At 34.3% G+C, this 13,476-nt stretch overlaps 1 protein-coding gene across 2 annotated transcripts in view; it reads right to left on the reverse strand.

Annotated features, from left to right (window-relative positions):
* DGKH (diacylglycerol kinase eta) overlaps positions 1-13,476 on the reverse strand; it is a 176,797-nt gene that overhangs the window by 36,994 nt on the left and 126,327 nt on the right. For both annotated transcript variants that reach the window (XM_036831573.1, XM_036831574.1), the window contains 4 exons: positions 7,746-7,845; positions 5,942-6,215; positions 5,132-5,254; positions 1,793-1,918 (listed from right to left, as the gene is read on the reverse strand). In XM_036831573.1, the coding sequence (XP_036687468.1) occupies positions 1,793-1,918; positions 5,132-5,254; positions 5,942-6,215; positions 7,746-7,845 (623 nt within the window). The remainder of the gene's footprint in view (positions 1-1,792; positions 1,919-5,131; positions 5,255-5,941; positions 6,216-7,745; positions 7,846-13,476) is intronic.

Consider the following 13,476-nt stretch of genomic DNA (forward strand, 5'->3'; position numbering starts at 1 on the left):
TTTTCTATTTCTTCTTGAATCAGTTTCAGTAGTTTGCCTGTTTCTAGGAGTTTGTCCATTTCATCTAAGTTATCTAATTTGTTGGCATGCAATATTTTATAGTTTTTCCTTACAATCCTTCCTATTTCTGTAGGGTCCATAGCAATGTCTCCTCTTTCATTCCTGATTTCAGGAACCTGAATCTTCTCTCTTATTTCCTGGGTCAGTCTAGCTAAAGGCTTATCAATTTTGTTAAACTGTTCACAGAACCAACTTCTGGTTTTATTGATTTTCTGTATTGTTTTATATTCTCCTATTTCACTTATTTCCACTCAAAACTTTATTATTTCCTTCCTACTGCTTGTTATGGGTTTGTTTACTCTTATTTTTCTAGTTTATTAAAGTGGAGAGTTAGGTTTTTGTAGTCATTCTACTTTTTAAATATAGACATTTAATACATTTCACTCTAGCACTACTTTAGCTGCATCAGATAAATTTTGGTATGGTGTATTTTTGTTTTCATTCATACCAAAGTATTTTTTAAAATTTCTCTGTGATTTTTTTTTCTTTGACCCACTTTTTCCACATATTTGTGCATTTCCCAAATTTCCTTCTGTTATTGATTTTTAATTTCATTCCATTGTGGTTGGAGATCATACTTTGTATGATTTCAATCCTTCTAAAGTTATTTAGAATTGTTGTATGGCCTAATATATGGTCTATCTTGGAGAATTTTCCATATGCACTTGAGAAGAATGTGTATTTTGCTATCGTTAGGTGGAGTGTTCTGTAGACATGTTAGCTATACTTGTCTTACGTGTTTTTCAAGTTTTCTATTTCCTTCTTGCTCTGTCCAGTTGTTTTATTCATTACTGAAAGTGGGATAATAAAGTCTCCAACTATTATTTTTGAATTATGATTCACCTTTAAAAATAATTTGTAGGAGAAATTGATTTTCAGGGTGTAATTTGGGTTCCAATCTACTCTGGAACGAATCTGGAAAGTTTTCACTGAGTCAAACAAATGGTACTTAAGGAGACCTCTGAGACATCTACATTTACATCCCATCCTTTCCACACAAGTCCTTTGGTTTCTGCTAATATTATCCTAATCCCAAGCCTTTATCCAGGGAAGGCTATGGAGATACACAAAAGGTAGTAGAATATAAGATCAAATTTACCATGAGTACTTAAATGCAGATTCCTGGGCTCCACTCTAGAACTACTCAATCAGAATTTCTCAGGGCAGGGTTCAGGAACACTTGCTTTAATACTTCCTAGGCAACTCTTGTACACACCAAAGTCTAAGGATCTGGACTCTGACTGACAAGAGTACCAAGAACATTTTCTTAAAGGAACATTTACCTTTAAGAACACATTTCTAGGGACTTCCCTGGTGGTTCAGTGGTAAAGAATCCGCCTTACAATGCAGGGGACGCAGATTTGATCCCTGGTCAGGGAACTAAGATCCCACACGCTGCAGGGCAGCTAAGCCCATGTGCCGCAAACTACAAAGCCCACGTGCCCTGGAGCCTGCACGCCACAACTGGAGAAGAGAAAACCCGCACGCCACAACTAGAGAGACGCCCGCACACCACAATGAAGAGCCCACATGCCTCAACGACAGATCCTGCATGCCTCAACGAAGATCCCGGTGCCACAACTAAGAGCCGGCACAGCCAAAAATAAACAAAAATAAATAATAAATCTTAAAGAAAAAGAAAAGAACACAGTTCTATAGTTCAGGAAAATGAGTACTTATACGTTTTCACGGAAATACTTAAAAATACACCATGTTTCAGAATCTGTACTACCTGGGCAGATTATTCTGGTATTGAGCACTGGGAGGTTTTCTTTACTGGCTGCCACAGCAGGACCAGAGCCAGAGTCAGTTTGGGAACGACTTGCCCGGCCATCTGGAGACCGAGGTGCAGTTTTAACTGTTGGCAAAAAGTCCAGATTAAAAGGAGATAAAGTTATAAAAATAAGCAAGTCCTTACACACTCATGACATAAAATAATTTCATACATGTTTAATCAGTAGAACCAAAAATAATTACATTGTGTTTATTCTTTTACCATTTTCTGTTCATTTTCTTGGGATTTACTATGTGGAAGGAATCTGCCACAGTTAGAAGTCTTGATCTCCCATTTCGAATAGATGGCAATTAATAAAAAATAGATGCTTACCATAATTAAAGGTCAGTGATACTCATAATTTGAATGTGAGAAACCCATTATTAAAGAAAAAGGAAATTCTGAAGCCTGACAATTTTTGAAAATGTAACATGTGTTGCAGTGTATACTACCAATGCAATCCTCTTCTCAAAAATGTTGGATAAATGATAAAATTTAAGGAATGTAATTCCCAGAGCTAACAGTGAAACATGAGTAGCATTTTCTTCTACACGTGGAAGGAAAAATATTATTTTTTCAAATGAAACCAATATACTTTTCCTGTACTTCCCAATTAATTATTTACTCACGACAGTGATTTGTCCAAAACAGTTTTATCATATTTTTATAAAAGCTCAATATGTTTAAAAAATTATTCCAAAACAGAATTACTCTCAAAGTAAACAACAAAAAGAGAGATTTAATTCTATCTAAACTGGGGCAATTTAATGGAGAGCAAATAGTATCTTTAACTAATTTAGGAGCAATTGGCAGGTGTTTAAAAAAACAGTAATCCTCAAACTCAATTTAAAAATCTCTAAAACTTAATTATCTTTACTCTCCCAAAGACTAATTACAAACTAACTATATTAATCTTACACACTCATCTCTCTGTTCAAAAACAGTCCAGCTGCACTAAAGAAAAGTAGCAGAACAGGCACTCTCTCTTTTTTTTTTTTTTTTGACAGATGGGAGCCCTGGAACTAATTTCTAACAAAAACAACCTTTTGATATTCATCTCTGATAAAAAACAGAGTGTGTTCTAGTGACTAAGATTGATCTTCCATTGCAGGTAACTAAATTAATGTTTCATGGTTCTTCTTAAACATAACATCTCATTGATCATATTAATGTGTATTCTGCACATCTCAGATGTACAAATTATTATATTATTCAATGATAATACAATGAATATGCTGCAAAAAATTAATGATTAATACAGAAACACTTCTACCGCTACTGATTCCCACTAAATTGGATTACTAGCCAAAAAATAAGATCAAATACTGCTCCATAAAGACTTGTATAATCTATGCCTATTTCAATAACAATATCTACACCACTATATCTGTATTTTTTTGGTTTCCTTTGCAGGCTATAATGGAAGTGTCAAATTCATGAGAGTATAGTAAGGTGGGATGGTAGCTGGTTAGAAAACCATTACCAATGAGTGCTGAAAAACCAATCCTCCAAAGAGAGCCGTTCATTATGTCCAGAATGAGTAGCGTTCAGGTATCGGTGTATTCTTGCATTACAGAAATATCTGGAGAATATTGCTCAAAACGGAGCATCGTATTTTAACGGGGTATCATAGTGACCAAATGGGTGCAACCAGAAAAAAAAAGTTTAAAATCATCAAATTAGATTGGTAAAGCAATTTAGGAGAGAGAATCTGGAAAAGAAGATATAATGTGTGGGAAGAGACTATGATGCCATGAAAGCCGTTTTCGGTATCATTTCAGGGCTGCCGCACAGCAGTCACCTTCAATATCGTGAAATGATGTGTGTAAAACTGCTTTTAAACTAGCCATAAAGCCCTACACAAATGTCAGTAGTTGTTACTGTTAACATTATCATACATAAAAGTTTATTAATAATAACTGTAATCATGGGTAGAAATTTAAGGAAGAATATATAAAGCTCAATACATTAACAAAAGAAAAACTTCCTAAGAATTAGGGCTGACCATGAGAGGGGGACGAAGTGAAAGTGAGTAGTCCGAAGGCTCAATGACCATCGGTCAAGGTTGTAAAATATGCCTGCGTTGGATTATATTCTGCAATGCGGCCATTTAAGGTCTAAAAGATCTAAGGTTATAAAATTGGGTTGTGTGCTGGCATAGGTACACATAAGGTCTAAAAGGACTAAGGATGTAGAATATAAAAGCACTGGTTGTATGTCAGACATGTGAGGTCTATAATATGGTCTAATTTCAAAGTTTCTAAGAGTTTTAAATACAATTAAGAACTACTCTTTCAAAGTTAGTGTAGTTAGCAACAACAGCGGAAGTAGTAGCAATAATCATAATAGTGATAATGACAGCAAACATTCCTTTACAGCACAATGTACCAGGTGCTATTTTAGGCACTTAATGTGCGTTAACTTATTTAAAGGTCACAACAAGTAGGTACATTATTATCCCCATTTCACAAATGAGGAAACCACAGAGAACTTAAGTAATCTATCCAAGTTTATATGTAATGGAAGTAAAAGCAAAAATTTAATGATGGCAGACAGTTGTGATATAATATCAATTGATTTTCATTAGTACTATGTAATTATTTTCATATTATCTTCTCATCTTCATTAATATTTCTGCTTGTTTTATTCTAGTAAATTAACACTTTTCCCCTCAAACAACACGAAAAATTAAAAGTATAAATTCATCTTCAATTAAAACCTAAAAGGTAGAGAAACAGTTAATAATATTCAAGCAACTACACAATAATTTCCTGGCAAAAATAATTTCAGTAGAGATAGGGTTGTAACTAGATGTCCTATGATTTAAAAAGTTAATTTAGCGATAAGGATTATCAGCCATTTAGGCTGATCAATGGAACTCAAGGGACTGATAAATTATTTAAATGTCAAGTTTTATGCATGTGAGGCCTGCAGCTTCCATATTATTCTCAAAGGAATCTGCGGGCTAAAATAGGTTAAAATCTGCTGTTTTGGTGTTTACTCTTTCTTCAGGAAAATTAAGATATTTAGCCACATTTGGTCCCCAAATCCTTAGTTTATTATGATGATTTCCAGATCATGTGATAAAAAAGGGATGTGAGAGTACTTGACAATGGTCTATTTAGACCATTAATGTTACCTTCATTATTTTAGCATTCATGAATATCTAAGCTTTAACTTCTGAAAAACCTTGTTAAAAATACAAATAGTTTATTTCAAACTGATAGGCCTTTTGAAAACTAAAAGCAGAATTACATTTTATTTAATTCCAAAATAATTTTATCACAGTTTTCTTACCAGTTAATGACGCTTTTGCATCATCTTCTTTTGATTCATCTTTAGACTCATCTGTTTCTGTGCTATCGTAATCAAATGATTGATTAACTGGTTCAGAGGAGTGAACTGTCTGGTCATCCATCACTTTAAGTACCCAGAAGAGAAATATGTTTGAACAAGCAAAAATAAGATCCATAAATATTAAAATATGCTTAAAAAAGGAAAATTGAAATAGAAACCCAAAGAGATTCCACATTCACAAATAAGCACTGATTGGCAATGAACTTTGGGGTCATGTGATGTCTGTTAAGTACTAGAGATTATAAAAGGAAAAATTTTAAATTGTCGAAATTATATTTTTAGCAGAAGAGAAAAATAAAATATAAGAACTTTAGAGAATGAAATACAAGTCCAATTACAAGTTACAATCTGTTTCTGAATATTATTTATATTAAAGTTAACTTCTAATCTACTACTAAAATTCTAAGAGAAGTATACATATTTACATTAATACAAAAAATTAAAATATAGGTGTAACTTTTATAAACTCTTAAAAAAGCAACATTAACATTTAGGAAATAAATATTAAAATATTTTCAAAGTAGTTTATAGGTTTGATATTCTTCAAGAATTTAACAGATTCCAGTTTAAAAAATTTTAATTTTAGAAATATGATTTAAAGGTAATTTTTAACTTTATTTTAATGTTTCCAGTGTACTTTATCTCTGAAACTTTTTAAAGTGTGTCCAGACTGACCAATAGGAAAATTCCCTTGTGCTTGCCACGGGAATGCTGCTCCCTTCTTCAGAAGTTACTTTTGTTAATGTGTACCTTTTCCGGCCTCTTCAATGACTTGCCTCACTGCTTTCTTTAAACTGTTTGCCCGCAGCATTATTTCCCTCGGTTTGACAGTTTTCTGGGAGGAAGGTTTTGTAGTGTCATCCAAGAGTTGTTCCTTGCTTTCCCACAAGGATTCTTCGCTGGAAGATTCCGCAGGATCTTCTTCTACAATGAGAGGGCTGATGCCCGGCAGAACCGGACTAGCCTGGGAATCTGTGTGCAAAGCCTGGAGCAGTTGTTCAAGCTTCTCATTTAGAACTGAACACTAAGAAAACAAAAACACGGGAATGAATCTTCATTTAGTGGAGATGGAAAGTGATAGTTTAAATGAATGGTTTTTGATTTTTAGAGGAAAGATGCCTACATTGATGTTTATCATTAATTGGTTATCTATTACAAATTATACCTTAGACAGCTATGGACTTAATAATTTATGATTTTTTAAAAAACAGCACAATTATTCTGTAAATTTACTGATTTATACTTCCAGAACTATTCAAGCACCATCGCACACGTGAAAATCTTTACAATCTTCCTAAAGCTATTTTTCTTTAAAAGAAAACAACGAAAACTTCACGATAAAGTGACACATTACATTAACAATTTACACATTATACAAAATTTGCTGTACATTATACAAAACATTGCACAAACTTTTTTTTAAGTAATCAACTTAGACAGGCACTGCCAAGCCTGTCTGAGTCTTGTAAACACAAACTGCCAAGTCTGGCTGAGTCCTGTAAACTCACCTTCAAAGCTCTGGTTTGCAAAGGAGTGACAGTACTTAAGGGATTATTGGCTCAAAGAAAGAGAAAAAGGAATGTGCACAGGATAAGGAAGAACGATGCAGAAAGAAAGCAAGTACTGGGCCCTTGTTTCTTTCTGCTTTTCTTGAATTCCTAAGGGTAAAGAAACATTTAGAACTGAAGCTATTGATGCTGCTGCCGAATATACGTTTTACCTCCACACAATTTCCAGTCCCTTCCGCCTCCCTTTGTTTTTGATGACATGCCAAGAGAAAGTTACAGCAGAGACAGTTATGAGAAAAAAGTGTGACTACAGAGGGTTTCTGTTTTCTGAAGCTCTGCACAGAGTAGAAAAACAAGAGAAAGAGGCTGAAAACTTCAAATGTATATTTCTATTTTCTTTTCCTTCCACTCAATCAAACCACCATCTACAGCTGGGGAAGATCATTCCTTTGCAAAGCCCAAGAGAGCCAAGCCTTTTGCGAGGATGCCCTGTCATGAACAAATGAAAGCAAAGATGGTAGCTTTCAAGGTTCAGTAAACTATTCTTATTTTAGCCTCAGAAAGCTCACAATGTAAAAGAAATATCTATAAAGAAAAAGGCAAAGCAAGAAACAGAACCCTGAAAGAGGCCGAGGATCATAACATCCGGGAAATCCAAGCAACCATGCTGGGAGGGAACTTGAGTGGCCAAGGTTTGCCTGGAAGTGGAAAACCATTCCTCTTCCCACTGGAAAGCCAGCTCCCCAGCATTTCCCCCCATGTGACCCGACTACTGTGCATTTCTCCTTCAAAATGTCAATCAGTGGGAAAAAGGAGTTGAGTTATCAAGTTCGGCGTGTTGGTCTTCAGCAATGCGGTTTTTCTACATATTAACGGGACTAACCATAAAGCATGTTTTAAACCCTCATATCTGATTCAAAAGTAATTTTTCTCTCGGTTTAAGATGTTTTGGCAGGAAAGCCACTTAATCAATTTAGCTGTAAAACACAGTTCAATATTAACATTGTCAGTAAAAAACCTTCATGTCCTGAACACGTCCCGCTTACTTTATTGGCCACGGCATCGGCTGCAACAGCTCTTTCCAACGTTTTTTCATGCGCCTTCTCTACTTTGGCAACGAAATCCTTTACAGTTTCACAAAGTACCCTTTGAAGAAAAGAAATTGTGCAATTCAGGAAACTCAGTAGGCTGATTTGCTTTGATTTACAAACATATTTAAAAATAAGCACAATTAAGTAAACTGTTAAAATATCGGGATCATTTGTTTATAAATCCATACTTGTTTTTGCTGTGTAACATGTCCTATATAAGTTTAAGACATTCGAAGTGATAAATGGATACATGAATAAACCTTGCTCTACATAATATAAATAAGTCATTTTAAGGTTATAACAAGTCTTTCTCAAATATTTAAATTTTTAAAATTCTTGAGAAGAGTAGTTGTAGACCTTATTTAAAAAAGAAAGCATTATCTTCTGCACCTTATGTATCCTTATAACAGGACTTTCAGTGTTGAGCAAACAAGAATAAATCTGTCACTAATGGTGTCACTGTTGCTCTCCTATTCATTATATGGGTAACTATATCCTTCCTGAAGAGGAAAGAGGTTGTGCGTTATGCTGGAAACTAACCTGCCACTTGAACTGAGTTATAGTCTCTGTAAATCCATTCATTTTTTTTCCTTAAAATAGCCAATGTAATACCATGCAGACTAACTGAATTTAGGTCTTGTTAGTGTCAGCAGTGTATGGTTTACTTGTTTGTTTCTTTTAATTACATTTGGTTTCTTTGCAATAGAAATAGACTAGAAGAAAAAAATCTGAAACATTAAAAAATTTGTCAAAAGTCTTTAGAACTGGTGTTGGATTAAAAACTACAACCAACAGAATGGTATATGACCAGCTTTTTGTAGCAAGCACTTATAAAGTGACTTTGAAAACAAAATCAGACGATTTTAAAATAATAATATTTCTCTTTAACATTGATAAAGGTTGAGGAATTTTAGGAAAAAAAACCCCAGATTACAGCAATTATTTTTTTCTATTACGCTCACAATTTTCTCTGGTATGTGAGTGACATAAACTTTCCAGATACTTAAGTATTAGGAAATCGAGCCATTCAATAGATACAGTACACACACACACACACACACTCTCTCTCTCTCTCTCTTCAAACCTTCACATTTATCATCTAAGAAATAAATGAATTACTCCTAACATTTTTTGTTTTATTTGTTATTTTTGGCAACCATTTCTAGATTTCACTTGGACAAAAGGTAATACTTCCTAACCTTTAAACTTTTTGGTTGGGCTTTTAAACAAATTTCTACAGAGACTCTAGCTAACCATTTATTAGAGATTCATTCATGTGTTTCATGTCAAGTTTGGTCTTCTTTGTTCATGTATAATATTTTTATGGAATTTCTTGAAATATTCAGGCAGGCTACTATGAAATTTCTTCTATGAACTTTACTGAAAGTTTTTCTAAGACGTCCCACGTTTAAGAAGAGGAAACAATGACATTCCGTCCTCTTTACGGAACTCCAAAATAAAAGTTTTCCTTGTTATTATTACAACACTGTGTTGATAAATTTTCCTCTTGGATTTGTGAAACTGCATAATGCCATAACATTATCATAGCTACTTTTGCTGGCATTTCACTAACTCCTAGGGACAGAGCCTGTCGGTCCATCAGCCTAGGAATGAAAGGGGCAGCAGAGGTGCTTCCTCACTTGTGCCATGCTGCTGAGGCAGACAGAGGCTCAGGAAGAGAGGAGGACACTGGGTTAGGGAACACTTGCCATTTAGTTGGGGGAATCTTATGGTCCACTAAGTTCCATATTCCAGAAGATAGAGGATATTTATAATCAGGAGGAATGAATTCACTTTTTGTTATACCTAAATGGTGAATGCAGAGGTTTTAAAAATAGAAATAAAACATACACTTAAAAGCAGTGTGATTTCAAAGTCACACCAACTAGGAACTTGCAAACTTGGGGAAAAACAGTTTTAAGATGTATTTACTATAGTAACACAAAAAACTGTATCCTCCAACTGATACAGTTTCCTGCTTTAATACATAAAGACTTCCAGAAAATATGTGCAAAAATCAAATGAATGAAACTGGAACATGGATCTTCACATAGAGCTAAAAATATTCTAAATTCCTAATTCCACGTTTAATTAACATCAGTTATCATTTTGATGAGGTATATCCAGCACTGTACTTCTTTAGTTTTGTTCTCTCTCTTCCAAGCTGAACATGGTCAAATTACTCAGTTGAAGCTAACAACAGTCCACACAGCTAGCATGCTTTATGATTTCCACCATCATCTTAATTATGTTATATAGGGAACCTATACTTATCACTGGTAACAGCATCTTCATTTATCAGTTTTCCACTTATTTTTAATAGGGGTAAATGACAATAAAACATGCAAATGCTACACTAAGAAAAATACGGCGATGGTGCCCAAACAGAACCACATATTGGTAGTCAGTACCTGCAAACTTCATTTTTAATCTGATATTTAAAAGTTCCAATCAGAAATTAAAGGTGATTTACAAACATCAATGCATAATATATTAAAACCCCTAGCTATCTATGTGCTCTGAGGAAAGATTCTAACTACATATCTAACCTCATCTATTCAGTGAGGGGGTTCACCTAAATTATCTCTAAGATAGATCCTAAATCTAAAATTCTATGGTTCTATGACAATGGTTCCAATTTTATTATTTCTTCCCGCTAATGATCCCATTTTCTGAGAAATTTTTTTTAATGTTTATTTATTTATTTATTTATTATTTTTTTGGGTGCATCAGGTCTTAGCTGCAGTGTGCAGGCTCTCTAGTTGTGGCGTGCTGGCTCCAGAGCACTGTAGGCTCTGTCTGTAGTTGTGGCACGCAGGCTCCCGAGAGCATGGGCTCTGCAGTTTGTGGCATGCGGGCTCTCTAGTTGAGGCACAAGGGCTCAGTAGTTGCGGTGCATGGGCTTAGTTGCCCCACAGCATGTGGGATCTTAGTTTCCCGACCAGGGATCAAACCCATGTCCCCTGTATTGGAAGGCGGATTCTTAACCACTGGACCACCAGGGAAGTCCCTGAGAATTTTTGTCTACAGAATAAATTGCATTTACTTTATAACTTGTTTTTTATTTTTATTAATAAATGACATCTATAATGACTAATTAGTCCTTCTGAATCTCAGAAGATAACTCATGTTACCATACTGAACTGACAAAATTACAAAGTCAAAGAAATGTTGACTTTATGTTGATGAACTACATTAGTTAACCTACTTATTAGCTATGCTGATGAAATACAGCTTTTCCATCAGCATTTTCAACATTTTAAAATAGTTAAAAATAGCTTAAGCTACTGGGAATTACTATTTTATGAAACAAATATAAACATACACAAGAGGTTTAGTTAAAATGTTCTGCCTTAATGCATCATTCAACAAGTAAATGGCATTAACAAAAGAAGAGAATTCTTTATCTAGGTGGTAGTTAAAAGAATGTAGATGTAAATGTGTATGTGTATTATCTTTTTCTAATCACTAAGTTGTACCTTTATGATTTGAGTACTTTACTGTGTATATGTCGTGCCTCAAATAACACAGTTTTTTAAAAGTAGGGAGAACTATTATAGATTTTCTAAGTCTTAGAGACATAAACCCTAATGCAATACATGCCCTGTTTGGATTTTGATTTGAACGAATCAATTGTCTAAAAAAAACTTCAAGAAAATTAGGGGAAATGGAATATAGGTTGAGTAATTATTATTAATTTTATTAGACTTTTAAAAAAGATTATTGGATATACATACTGAAAGTGGAATAAAATGATTTCTGGGATTTGCTTAGAGATACTCCAGCAAAAGAAAGTGGGGAGTAGATGACAAAATGTTGATAAATACTGAAGCTGAGTGATGGGTATGGTGGGAAATCATTATACTAGTGTCTCTATTTTTTTGCATATTTGAAAAAAATCCATAACAAAAGTCAAAGTAAAAATATACCATATCACTGGTACAAAGTTATTACATATTGTCCTCTCTTTTCTCTCTTGAACCTCTTTATGGCAAATCCCCCAGAATTTTAATCTGCAGTTGTAAAGTTCAGGCATTTGGGCAGGCCTGGGAGCTCAGACAAGTGATAAGAGGGGACCAAGGTTGTAATAGAATCTGCTTAAAGGCAAATGAGCTAGTCAGGGAGGAAGCCAAAGAAAAGCTAAGAGTAGAGCCTAGACAAGGAGCCAGGTCAAGGTCAAGGAAAAAATGTGAATGCAGTTGGGTAAAACATGAGGTGATGATACCATAATTTAATATAGCACTCTGTAGTTTATAAGCTCTAATTTTATTTCATTACTCAAGTTAATTCCCCTAACAGTTCCATGAGGGAGGAAGGACAGGCATTCTTTCCATTCTTACACTTGATAAAACAGGCATAGGTCACAAAGCCAGCAAATGGTTGAATCTCATCTAGGACCTCAGACTGACATAGTACAGCACTGTGACTTAACGTCAGTGGTTTTAAAGCTGTTTTTCAGAAATATTTCAGGGATTTCACCAAGGCTTGATTAAAATTTCATTTAGAAATATAGAATATAATTTTTTAAATGTTCTTAACATTTTAAAATAACTGTTAGGTATACAAGAGAACAATACTATGCTAGCTTTTACTTTAGAATTCACTATTTTTTGTGCAAATCTCGTACTATATTTAATGCAGTTTCCAGTTATTTCTGTATTTTATGTTGGTTACATGGTCGTAAGGAAATTGTCTTCAATTAAACAAAAATGGCATCCTTACGACCATGTAACCAACATAAAATACAGAAATAATTGGAAACTGCATAGGACATAAAACTAAAACTGTCACCTATAACCTTATTGCTTATTTTTCTGTTAAGTAACTAATAATTTGATCCTATCCAATGTATTAATGCCAACAAAATAAAATTTTAGTTTTTTAATATTGGGATTTTGCATAAAATTTTATTTGAAAAAAGACAGTTATAAGTCAATTATCATCTTAAAGAAATAAAAATAAAAAACACATAAAATGTAAAAGAGGCAGTAATCAAACACCCGAAAGCCAATATTAAAGCTTTGCTAACATCTGAACTAAGAAAGGAGGCCAAATAAAATATTTACTTAACTGTATTAAGGAATAATTCTATAACTTGTTATACCTTTCAAAAATTTCCATTGCAACTTTCAATCTTTTCTAGCCATGTCCTCTAAAATGTCCCATAAAGAGGCACTTGACTCATAGGGCAAGGGTGGCAAATGCAAATGTCTTCCTCATAGAAGTAACTTAAGAAATACCAGAGGAAGTAACTTTGGTATGTGAATTTGGCCCAAGAGGAGAAAGACAATAGGGAGTGCTAAGGCCTGGGACAAAGTAGAGATTTGTACATTTCACCATAAAGCAATATAACTAATTAAAAAACACCCAACCGAGGCATCAACCAAAAAACCCATCAGCAGCACTGTCCATCAAATAAAGAGCATCTGGAGCCCACTAATCTGGGCAACTAGTGTGCTTCCCTTGCCTTTTGCTGTTAACTCTTTTCCTATTGCTCAGTCCTGTCTCCTGTTGCTGAAGGTTATGGCGCCAAAAGCAATTGTCACTACATCTGTGCTTTGGTCCCAAGCAAATTTGTTTTTCATGATTTATTTTGTCTTTCCTTGACTTCTTTGCAAATTAAGTATATAACATGTAAAGTTTGTGTATTTTTCCCTCCATCACTTCCCCACTCCCTTTCTTTCCC

This window comes from Balaenoptera musculus, chromosome 18, assembly GCF_009873245.2.
Source record: "Balaenoptera musculus isolate JJ_BM4_2016_0621 chromosome 18, mBalMus1.pri.v3, whole genome shotgun sequence".
In the NCBI taxonomy this organism is placed as follows: domain Eukaryota; kingdom Metazoa; phylum Chordata; class Mammalia; order Artiodactyla; family Balaenopteridae; genus Balaenoptera; species Balaenoptera musculus.